The 12,364-nt window shown below is 33.4% G+C and overlaps 2 protein-coding genes across 2 annotated transcripts in view; both read left to right on the top strand.

Moving 5' to 3' along the window:
* The window catches only part of LOC149905031 (calcitonin receptor-like), a 14,090-nt gene extending 6,765 nt beyond the window's left edge, over positions 1 to 7,325 (top strand). The window contains exons 4-10 of the mRNA XM_090106052.1: positions 3,056 to 3,230; positions 3,537 to 3,659; positions 3,997 to 4,256; positions 4,787 to 4,991; positions 5,309 to 5,516; positions 6,067 to 6,247; positions 6,609 to 7,325. Coding sequence (XP_089962178.1) covers positions 3,056 to 3,230; positions 3,537 to 3,659; positions 3,997 to 4,256; positions 4,787 to 4,991; positions 5,309 to 5,516; positions 6,067 to 6,247; positions 6,609 to 7,295 — 1,839 coding nt within the window. The 3' untranslated portion in view covers positions 7,296 to 7,325. The remainder of the gene's footprint in view (positions 1 to 3,055; positions 3,231 to 3,536; positions 3,660 to 3,996; positions 4,257 to 4,786; positions 4,992 to 5,308; positions 5,517 to 6,066; positions 6,248 to 6,608) is intronic.
* Positions 7,326 to 7,771: 446 nt separating this feature from the next.
* Positions 7,772 to 12,349, top strand: LOC149905032 (putative defense protein 3). The gene is made up of 3 exons (XM_090106744.1): positions 7,772 to 8,098; positions 10,011 to 10,221; positions 12,146 to 12,349. The coding sequence occupies exons 1-3, from the start codon at positions 7,900 to 7,902 to the stop codon at positions 12,234 to 12,236; spliced, it is 501 nt and encodes a 166-aa protein (XP_089962870.1). The 5' UTR covers positions 7,772 to 7,899; the 3' UTR covers positions 12,237 to 12,349.
* The last annotated feature ends 15 nt before the right edge of the window (positions 12,350 to 12,364 follow it).

The raw sequence follows: 12,364 nt of genomic DNA on the forward strand, positions 1-12,364 counted from the left end.
TTAAAAAAGATCTTATTTTATTTTAATTATTGATTTTGATGCTTTCAGGGCATAGCTTTTTATATTTATCAGATAAATACGTATACGTATATTACTGTGAAGTAAAATTACCTCAAAATAACATAAAAGTTAATTAATATACTTAATAACATTATAAAAATGTCAAGGGGCTCTTATGAAAACTCAGATGAGACTTTCATTCGAGACTTTGGTTTTTAATTTTACTATAATTAGTACTTTTAACATAAATATTGGTAGATTTTTAGGGCTCCGAACCTCAAAAGGAAAAAACAGAACCCTTATAGGATCACTTTGTTGTCCGTTTGTCTGTTAAGACGTTTTTTTTGGAACGCGTGGAGGTATCAATCTGAAATTTATATTGGATACTCAAGATTAAGAACCCTTGGGGCTGTAAAAAAATCAAACTTATAACGCAACGCAATCAAAAGATACCGACATCCGTTTATACTGCAAATTTCCGCAAAATTCAATATTCGCAAGGGAATAAAAAAACACACAGGATGCTTGCCGTGTATACAGTCTACTATAAACTGCTATATAGTTTACTTCTACTTGGTAAATAGCAACGTCTTATAACACAGATAAGGAAAAATTGCTAAAAGTGTAAATTTTTAGTTACAAACATAATAAAAAATAGGTTTTTTAGGACTCCAACTCGCACTTGGCCGTTTTTTTGTTTCTATTGTTTGTGAATTACTTGAAATATCAAGTAAAACTAAGTCAAAGTAGAAAAAGTTAAGTAAGAGGGTAAGAATATTCACGTAGCGTTAAATGTCAGAAGGCTGTTTTGAAACTTGAGACATTGTTTTTTCCCAGTATCACATATTATTAATTATCATTTTTAAACGTAACTAAGTGATTTTAATACTTAAAAGACATGTGCCATTATTAAAACTGAGAGATTTGTAGTAATTTTCATTCAATTTCTTTAAGAATATTACAAAATTGTGTTTTTTATCAGTACCATGTTAGCCTCGTCAGTCCCCTGGAGGCCAATTCCAGAAAATTTAAAATATCTCACAATCTACTTAAAAAACTGGCTGGCCCGATTTGGAACAATATATTCATTAGATTAGCTATCATATACACCCTAATTTGTAACAATCTGATATAAAAAATATAGTAAACAAAATATCCTCAAAAGTTACCCCATTTTTGTATAATCACCCTTATAAATTTATAATTTATTACACTTAGGTGACTTAGGAGTGGCAGGCGACTGGCTCTCGCAGGAGTGTCGCCATTCGCCGCGCCACAAACCGTTGAATTTACGATATTCGATTACTGCGAATAATAACAAACACTACATACACCCCCTTCTAAAAAAAATGATTTACATAATTGACAAAAATTAGCAAACATTAACATTTGGGAGTCACAGTCAACTCACGGCTTCGCACGGGTGCAATGCTGATACTAAATACGCTACAGAAAAACTGTGAACGTTGTACATATATAAAAACAGCAGCCCGCTCCGGCTTCGCACGGGTATAAAATAATATATAGCCGGGCGGCCGGCCGGTACCACCGCAAATGCTACGTCCCGAAATTTTTAAATCTGTAATATCTTCGAAAATATTCACTTAAATCATACGGGGTAAAGGGCCATATAGATCTATATTAAACTAGCAGTCCGCCCCGGCTTCGCCCGTGGTACGTATTTACGTTTTCTCTACGTAAGAACCATCCTCGTACTTCAAGGAATATAATAAAAAAAGAATTAACGAAATCGGTTCAGCCGTTCTCAAGTTATGCGCTTACCAACACATTTTGGGATTCATTTTTATATTATAACTAGCGACCCGCCCCGGCTTCGCACGGGTGCAATGCTTATACTAAATACACTACAGAAAAACTGTGAACGTTGTACATATATAAAAACATAGCAGCCCGCTCCGGCTTCGCACGGGTATAAAATAGATAGCCGGGCGGCTGGCCGGTACCGCCGAAAACGCTGCGTCCCGCAATTTTAAATCTGTAATATCTTCGAAAATATTCACTTAAATCATACGGTGTAGGGCCATATATATCTATATTAAATGAATAATGTATTGAAGGTATTTAATTGGTTAAGGATTAATGCTGTATTGGTTAAAATCGCATCGAAAATTAGCCATTATTTGTCGTAAAAAGTAAATGACAAAAAAAAAGTTATTATGGGTTATCCATAAGAGATAGACATATACCATCGCGGACTTTTCTGTAGACCTTTTCAATGTGTATAATATTTAGTACATTATTTTGATAAAACTCGTAGGGTTCAGCCTGCGTTTGCAATGTAAGCGGAAAAAATGTAATTTTTTACGACATCACATTAGAAACCTCAAAAATAACAGTACTTCTCCACTATTTAATGGATGTTATTATACATATAAACCTTCCTCTTGAAACACTCTATCTATTAAAAAAAACCGCATCAAAATCCGTTGCGTAGTTTCAAAGATTTAAGCGTACAAAGGGACATAGGGACATAGGGACAGGGAAAGCGACTTTGTTTTATACTATGTAGTGATGATAGTGAAGATGAACAATGTATTCAAGCCATTTAATTGGTTAAGGATTAATGCTGTATTGGTTAAAATCGCTTCGAAAATTAGCCATTATTTGTCGTAAAAAGTAAATGACAAAAAAAAGTTATTGTGGGTTATCCATAAGAGTAGACATTTTCAATTTGTACAATACTTAGTACAATATTTTGATATAATACTCGTAGGATTCAGCCTGCGTTTGCAATGTAAGCGGAAAAAATGTAACTATTTACGACATCACATTAGAAACCTCAAAAATAACAGTACTTCTCCATTATATTTTAATGGATGTTATTATACATATAAACCTTCCTCTTGAATCACTCTATCTATTAAAAAAAAACCGCATCAAAATCCGTTGCGTAGTTTCAAAGATTTAAGCGTACAAAGGGACATAGGGACAGAGAAAGCGACTTTGTTTTATACTATGTAGTGATATCACCCTAAATTGATTTTGTAGAACACCCGAAAAAATTATCTCTTATTTTATTATTATTTATTATTAGGTAAAAGATGATGGTACGTGTGGATGTTTTCCTTTCGATCCTTCGCTAGAAGAAGTAGCGAATACGGTGCGAAATGCACTTATACCATCCGCTCATGGACGCTGGGAGAAATGTTTTTATGAGGCTAGTGACTGTTGCAGTCACTTCATGGAGGAGAGTAGCTTTGCTGACCTGGGTAAGTTTGTCTTTATGTTGATTCTTAATTGTTATTAAGTGGACTAGAACATATTGTGTTAAGATGTAATACATACTTCGAATTTATTTAAATTGAATCGAAAGAATAAGATTTTTTTTATGGGTTTACTTTAGAAATACGTCTTCACAACTATGGGTAATCGCATCGGGACTTATAATTAATCATTAATTTCTTAATAATCTATTCATCGGGATGATGGATGGAGCTCTATCAGCTGATCTGTATAACCCTAATTTCTTTTATAAAATTTAAATTTTAAAAATTGGTCATGTTTTTAATATTTAGCAAATGAAGAATGTCCGACGACATTCGATGGCTGGACGTGTTGGCAGCCAGCTACTAAAGGCACCACCGCTAGTGCAGTTTGCTCTGAATTCGCGTATTCTAATTCTGGACCTTCCTGTCATCGTAAGTGAAACTTTGATTTATAATAACTTTTATTATATTATAAAGCATTTGAATACCATAAAACCAAAAATATCAAATAAATAATTATTTTATTTTTTTATTAGTTATGTAACTAAAAAGAATATACCGTTAAAACATAAAAAAACTGACGATCCAACTAGTTGTAGGACACAATTTAAAGCTCGTCCACTTTTTACTCCGAAACACGTTTCGAACAATTCGAGCCAAAAAAGTCACGAGCTTTTTGTCCAAATAAATACTTTGTCCAAATAATAACTTAATCATGTTTTCTCCATACATTTTACTCAAAATCCATTCAATCCAACTTGATCTTCAGATTTCAGTACGAAAAAATGTTTCCAAAACGGTACATGGGAGTTACAAACGGACTACACTACATGCAGTATTACCCCTAGACTCTTAAGCCGGTACCGTTTTTATATCGGAATGCTGGCCTTTTCCGTGATTTTCTGTATACCGGCCATATTTATATTCTTCTTCTATAAGAGATTGAGAATTACAAGGGTCGTGATGCACAGGAATCTGCTGATCGCGATCGTGATTCGGAATCTGCTGGTTATTATTGGGAGGAGTGAGGTGAGATCGCTAACAATCTATAATATAAAAATGAATCGCAAAATGTGTTGGTAAGCGCATAACTCGAGAACGGGTGGACCGATTTTGATAATTCTTTTTTTATTATGTTCCTTGAAGTACCAGGATGGTTCTTATGTAGAGAAAACATAAATATGTACCACGGGCGAAGCCGGGGCGGACCGCTAGTACTTAAATAAAACATTGTTCAAGTTCACACTTTTAGAGACATACCATTTTCTATTGTTTACCTGTGTGTTTATCTATCTTTTCCTAACATATCATCTAAAAATATATCAGAATTTAATACAGCAGTTGTACGTAAAACATTTTCAACTCTTCTATTACACGACCTTTGCTATTTACACGTATTTTGCACATATAGCTTAAATACAATTTATATATTTGAAAGCGTAGAACTTCGATTGCTAGGATAGAATCATTGGTAGCTAATTTGTTTTCATAATTGATTTCTTCCATTGTTTAAAATATTTCCTCTCATAATACCTAATTTAACCATTATCTCCCTACAGATCTACATGGAAGAACTAAAAGGTTCCGGCAGTACAGCCATGTCCCGGAACTCAGTACTGTGCCGCATTCTATCCACGGGTGAAAGAGTTGCAGCAGGTGCTGTGTTTGCCGCCATGTTGTTGGAAGGATTGTACTTACATCGGTTAATTGTAGCTGTGTTTAGACGGAGGATGGAATTGGCGTATTTGTATGTGGTAGCTGCGGGTAAGTTGGATTGGGTATTATGCTGCTGTGTTGAGAAGTACGTGGTAGGAAGGAAGTTGGAAGGGTCAGCAGTATCTCGTAACTTGGTGGTATAGTAAGGTGGTATAGAAGGAGAATAAAAGTGAAGTCCCATGTCCCCTAGTGGGGTAAGGGGCAGGGGCAGGGGACATTTGTTTCACTGATCGATTTTCTTTAGGGACAAGTAGGTGATCAGCCTTCTGTGTCGTACCAGACCGAGACATTAAACTGTAAATTCTAACAGCATTCAATAAGAATTATTTTTACAATAATTTTCCACATTTCATCTGTTTCTTCAGCGATCGCGATACTCCCAGCAGTGGTATGGGCTATAATAATGGCACTATACAACGACCACTCCTGCTGGGTCGTATACACCGTGGACCATGTGCAATGGATATTAGATGGACCAAGGATTCTGATCCTGGTCGTCAATACTGTGCTGTTCTTTGACGTGCTGAGGGTTCTGCTCACTAAGATCAGGAACACGGAGAATGCTAATCAGTTGTAAGTATTTGAAGTGAAAACTTCTTTAGCGGCGTTGAGCACTTTTTCTGTAATGGGTATAAAATCTTAAACTCGCGTCAGGACACGTGACCTGATCGAAAAAGCGTAAGATGGATACCATTCCAAAATATCAAACATGCTCAACGTTAATAATCAAATTTCCACTTCTGCCGGCACTCCCGGAGTGCAACCCGTCTTTTTTTCCGACACTATTTTTCACGTAGCCCATGCTTTGATTTAATTACACGACCTATCTTATTTCCTTACCATAGCAAACTCTAAATGTGTCATTATAAGAGAGTTCCAAGCGACATTTTTCCAAATGCAGATTGCTTTTTATTATTTTACTTGACATGACCGATTGCTTTGATAACTACCTCTAGCTTACTACCTACTATTTACCTCCTGGTTAATACTATATTCTCAAATACTCGAAAAAATGTATGGGTCAATAAACCTAACTGAAACTAAATGTCTCTAAAAAAACTAAAAAATAACCCAATACCTTTATAAATTTCTCATGTAAAAAAAATATTGCATTTTTTTTCAGGAGCACAGTAAAAGCGACACTATTCCTCATGCCAGTATTCGGAACACAGTTTATCTTCACGGCTATAAGACCCACGACCAGCAACTGTCTCTGGGAGCAAGTGTACTACTTCATAGCGTATACTGTTGAGGGCTTGCAGGGATTCATAGTGGCTTTGATCTATTGCTACGCTAATAGAGAGGTAACTATGGGAAAATGCTATTTAAATGCCCAATTGGATAAGACATATCGTCATATTTTGTCACATAAGAATTTTCTCAGAATTTCACTAACCCTGTGAAAAGACATCCAAAAAAATCCTTCATTTCATTAAGGATCACCAACATGACACACTGATAACATAGATAAAAGCTCTTATAAATTACAATCGTAGACTTAGTGCTGTCACAATTATTATAGGCAACCACCACTAACTATTATAACATTAAATCATCATCCTTAAATATTAAGTGTTATATTTGATTGATCACTAAGTTTATGAAAATATATCTCTAAACAATATAAAAATGCATCTATAAAATCTAAAGAATTTCTACTTTTAGGTTCACGGGCTCATCAAAGCAACTTACAAAAAGACAGAAAGTGCAGTAGTATCACGTATTAGAGGCTCTGAATACCCGCGAACAAGCGTAGACCCCAAATCCGATAGACGCTTTACATACACTACTGGGATGTCAAAAAACAATGAAGATAAAGACCCTTACACTTACATGAAGCCAAAACTACATGTGGCCGAAATAATATCCATACAAGCTAGCGAAAGATTGGCAGAAATACTAGACCCAGTGTATGAAACAGTGGACAATGGTCAAGTTAATAGTGGCTATGATTTCCTGGATAGATCGGAATATGATAATGATTACAATTTTACGAACGCCTCTAGCGTGTCTATTGGTTGTCAAGATTGGTTAAAACGCACTTCACCAAATAGCAGTATTTACAATAGATCTGCTATAGAAACAACGAAACCTATAAAAGAAAACGACAATGAAGCTAAAAATGTCAAAGAATCAGAGTACGAAAATGATCCAAATGATCTCAATTTTAATACAGATACTCAAATAGAGGATGTTTACGAAACTCCATCTTTCAATGATTACGAAAACCATGACATGTTGAATGAAATCATACAGTACATAGAAAGCAATGAAAGAAACCTTGCATTGAAGTCTGAGTTATTAGCGCCTAATAGAAAACCGGAGGATAAAATTGTTTTTGTTGATCAATAAATACCTATTACGCGACTCCATTGTCTTCTATTCTTTTAACCTTTTGATATTTTTTTAATAAACAGTAATATTTTGAAATGGTGTTTTATTTACACTTTCCGTAGGTCTAGAAATTTTCCCTCATTAATATTTTTCTCCATCAGAAAGCACTAATAACAACAATTTTTGAAACCATCTAAGTAGGCAATATCATATTTTAGGAACGTTCAAGTTATCATTTTGCAGTTTAACTATGTTTAACATTGTGATGTCCTATTTTGAATTTCATATCCAAAAAACTTTTCTTTACCGGTGCCAAAGCTTTTTCAGCTTTATACGGTATACTTTTTCGAACTTCAAACGCACATAGCACACTAGTAAAATTGTAATATTAAAAACTGCATGTAGGTGTTTTAAAGTTAACATTAGACCATATCATGCGTAATTATGAAACATACGTTCGAAAGTCTAACGTCAGCTTAATAGATGTTACAACTCGTTCAAATCCAGATCCTTTCAAAGGCGCTTACAAAAGTGAACGCAATATCTTTCGTGTGCTCAGTCGAACACCGGATCTTAAGTGATTACCAAAAAGTCGATCAAAGTATCGGTTTATTAAATAGAAATGATACTAAAAGTGGTAGTTCTTGTATTGTTTTCTTGGCGGGTATTGGGATTCCCCGATGGAGCCCCGATTGACGCGTGTGTAAAGGACCGGGCTAATCAGCCGAACCATGGACAACATAGAACACAACCGTTGGCCACTTTACCTTATCGGCTGATGGCTTCTTCCTCAGCGTATGCTCCTGATTCTCATGTTACAGGTAGATTATATTATTAGTAAAAATATATAAATATAGTTTTATAGGGAATAAATATTTATGGATTAGGTATTCGTTAGGTTGCAATGAAGAAAATTCAAAAGAAGTGTGTTGCTCGAAGTCGAGACGGGTTAAGTAGATTCTGAGAAAGGAAACTGATTAAATAAAATAGCTTATAACCCAGATTAAATCATAAGGCTTTTCCCAGCAAGCGGCTGTTCAAATCCACCTATACTTACAATTAGCTTTAGTTTATGTGCAGTAATTATAGAAAAAACTAAATATTACCATATATTACATACAATGCCTCGGTGTTTATCAAAATCAAATAACATATTTTAATAATTTATTGAATGTAGGTTGTACCACATCCCTTTCCTTCTGACCTGAGTATAATTTTGATGCTCAAAAGTTTCACGGAAGTGCTTAAAAGAATAACCTAGCTGATAAGCAAACTGATAAAATAAATGTTTTTTTTAATTGCAAAAAAATACCTAGTTGCTTATCTAATGCTGTTAAAACTTTCTATTCATACAGCATACTTTACTACATACTAAATTGATCTTACTCTTTCTTTTTCTTCTAGAGAACTTATAACATAAATTATATGTACCTTAGGTACTTATATAAGTATACTCACAATAAAAAGTTGAAGTAGTGTATTGGAGACGACATAAAATTAATAATGTGTTAAGGCATAAAATGCTCTTTCCGTGGCACTCAGTGAAAAAGCTCTACCAGCTCTATAAATCTTATTTTGGTATCATTACATTAGCGCGCGGTTTTACCAACACGAACGCCACAGATGTAAGTTGTAACCGTTGGAAAATGTAGAGAAATATCAGTAGTTATGTGTTATTCTGGTACGTCTAGATAAGCTAGGTAATAGGTATTATATACATTCTTCTTGGTTTTCATATTATATGAGCCGGTGCCCGGTTTATAGTAGGAAGGGAGGTATTACCTATACATATTATTATTTCATTGATTTTTGTTTTGTGAGAAATGGGAACATAGGTACATATATAAATCCAAATAGGTAGCAAATCATTTATGTATACTTACTAAATTGTAGGTAATTACAGCGCGCGATAAGAAGCATAAAATTGTCTTCACTAAGTAGGTATAAATAAGCTTTTCTGTTTTGAAAACACACTACAAAATACAGCTCAATTTGTTTTCACATAATATTATGCTACCTATTTATACCGTAATCATCTGCAAAATATGTTTATAGAATTAATTATGTTAAGTTCATTGATAAACTTTGTTTTCGTTCTAATGTGTAGCAGTGCGTAAGTTACGCAAACGATGTTATTGTAGGTCACACACATATGGCAAAGTTGTTTACAACTGGTTTAAACTTTAGTTGTCTTGCATGTGTACCGATAGGCGATATGATTGATATGGATGTTGCAATATATAATATGTATTAACTGCCTCGTTAGATTGCGGTTGCTTAATCGTGTGATACCTATTTGTAGGTGTAAGTGTCGTAGATGAAATATTCTCAGAATTAAATCGAAATAATCTCAAGGGCAGCGGGCAAAATGCCGAAAAAATTACTCGTTTATTTAGATTTTCAAAATCGATTTTTACAGAGTAGATAATATACCTATATCAGATGTGGGACGTTATAATAAAGCGCGCTACTAATAGCGTTTAAAAAACCATAACTTAATAAAATTAATTCTAGATCTTACATACACTTAGTTACATATTGAATTTAAGATAATAAAGGATTTTGAATGCAATTATTACTAATTCCTTATGAATACCTATGTTTAGTACAATCGCAGAATACAAAAGTTAAACTAACTGTTAAGCAAGATGGTTTTTTTGTCAAATAAACCAATCTATTATTTCTATATATTCTATCTATAAATTATAATCTATTATTAAATCTATTTCCCAGTCACGATAGCCGGAGCAGATACGTTCAAAGGGTTCTTCATCCAAGCCCGTTCAGTGGAGACCCATAACTGGCTCGGCGCCTGGGAACAAACACCCAACACGACTGTACACCCAGAATGTTCTTCCATAACACATGCTGACCCGAGGGACAAGTACAGGGCTACGCTTGTATGGAGAGCCCCCATACATAGTTATGGAAGAGTTTATTTCACGTAAGTTGAAAAATTTTATGAAGATAAAATATTTTCGTAATTTTCGGGTTAAGGACTTGTTTCATAGACATGCCTATATTAATTAATGATGAATTATAATGTTGACAAACATTGCATTACGATCATTAATAAATCGATAAATGAATGCTAATTGTAACCTTCAATTCACGCAGAAAATTGAATACATCACATGATTTAGTTCAGCTACGATAAAGAAGCCGGTATTTATGTGATTAAAGGTCAATATGAACATATTTGGGGCCATTACTCAGATTTCTAGAACTAAATCGTCAGGCCGTCTAAGGCAATCCTTTCACTAGCAGCAGTATGTTGTAATGTATGTAGTGACCTCTAGATGTGATGTGCACGCATTACAAATATATTGCAATCTAAAAGGCTAAAAATGGAATATAGTGCATTGAGATCAAAGTATAAATTATCTTCATATTACATAGTTAAGTATACCTACAGAATTATTTTTAGTTTGGTCGGTAGTTCTCAACCACTCATAATTGTATCGTATACGTGAGACAGCTCGGAGCCTAGTCATAATTGAGTATTTGAATTAAATTTTTTTTTTGTGATAAATGGAAAGATTACCTATATATTAGTTTTATAACAAAACTGTTTTTATTTTTATTTTTTTTGCAATAATTCAAAAGTTATTTCAAAATAAAAATTAGTCTTTGAATCCAGTACCGAAGACACGCCGACAACTCCCGAAGCGTCACCCGAGCGCGTGTGACGTCATATTGTTAGTTTTCACTCATTGCAGTTGATAGAAAATTAAATATAGTTTGAAAAACTAAACAGGATAAAAAGATAAATTCATGAAATTATTGTATTGTTACCGGGTTTTTATAAGTATACAAAATTTAAATTAAATTAAATCCGTCGGTTTATAGTGGGTCTAAATCGAATCGAAAGGAGAATTGGTTACATACAAACATATGTTTTAAGCTGATCCTGGCGATCCTTATCAGGATAAATTTATGATATTATTGTATTGTCATCGGACCTTGATAAGTGTTCAAAATTTGAACAAAATGCGTCGGTTTTAAGTGGGTCAAAATCGAGTCGAAACTTCGAAAGGAGTCGGTTACATACTTGTTACATACAAACATACAGGTGAAGCTAATAAAAGCGTGTTAATAATAAATACAGTGTTTTGATCTATTTAATTTTGTTGTCATTATTAAATTACATATTAATTATATTAATTGTTAATTATATTATTTAAATTTATATTAAAAATGGCGAACCTCAAAAGTTATCGTTTTGTACCATTATGTACGAATACTACAAAGGCAACTCCTGACAAAAATCGGTGATCATAAATATATCAACATCAAGAATATTATTCGTAACTAACTAACTAATTCGGAACCAACTAACAAATCGTATGTAAACGCTATGTACTGCAGTTAATAATAGCTATAAAATTATGACGTCACAACTGTGGTGACCAGTCATGGCGCGTTTTTAGTCACGTGATTCTAACTTAAATTTCATCAATTTTTAATTGCTTATAATTAACGGAAAAAATTTTTTTGTAAGTTATTTGCATTAAATATCAATATTATTAATAATAAAGTTTCAAAATACATAAAAAAATCAATAATTTTTTTTTATTCAAATACTCAATTGTAAAATTAAAAATAGATAATCTAAATAGATAATTACTTGAACATAAACTTATGAATCCCGTATTATCCCGTAGATCATAGTCAATAAAAACACAACTTAGACCTAGATTTTTGTAATTTGCCACGTTTAAAATTTTGTCTGTTTTTCAAAAATAAACAATATTGCATTTGGTTCCTATGTTCCTTTCCTATCCCTATCATGAGGATTATTAAAATAGTTATTTTTATGTGATACATTACTTTAATTTTGATACAGTATGAAATAATTTTTGTTTCAGAGGCACAGTGCTCAAGAACTATGGAACATTTTGGTCAAATCTCGTAGCGGAGGCACCTCAAGATCCCGCTGAACTTCAAATAATAGGATAAAGCAACACTATTCATAGTTTTTTCAAGAAACAAACTTCGTATTAAGGAATTATTATTAGCTTTGCACTTCATTGCATATTATTTAATTAAACAATGTATAACAAATGTAAATATAGTATGTACATATA

The sequence above is a fragment of the Colias eurytheme genome, chromosome 10 (assembly GCF_061535395.1).
Source record: "Colias eurytheme isolate Ceu_HAF_F1 chromosome 10, ilColEury1 Martin Lab GWU primary, whole genome shotgun sequence".
Classification (NCBI taxonomy): domain Eukaryota; kingdom Metazoa; phylum Arthropoda; class Insecta; order Lepidoptera; family Pieridae; genus Colias; species Colias eurytheme.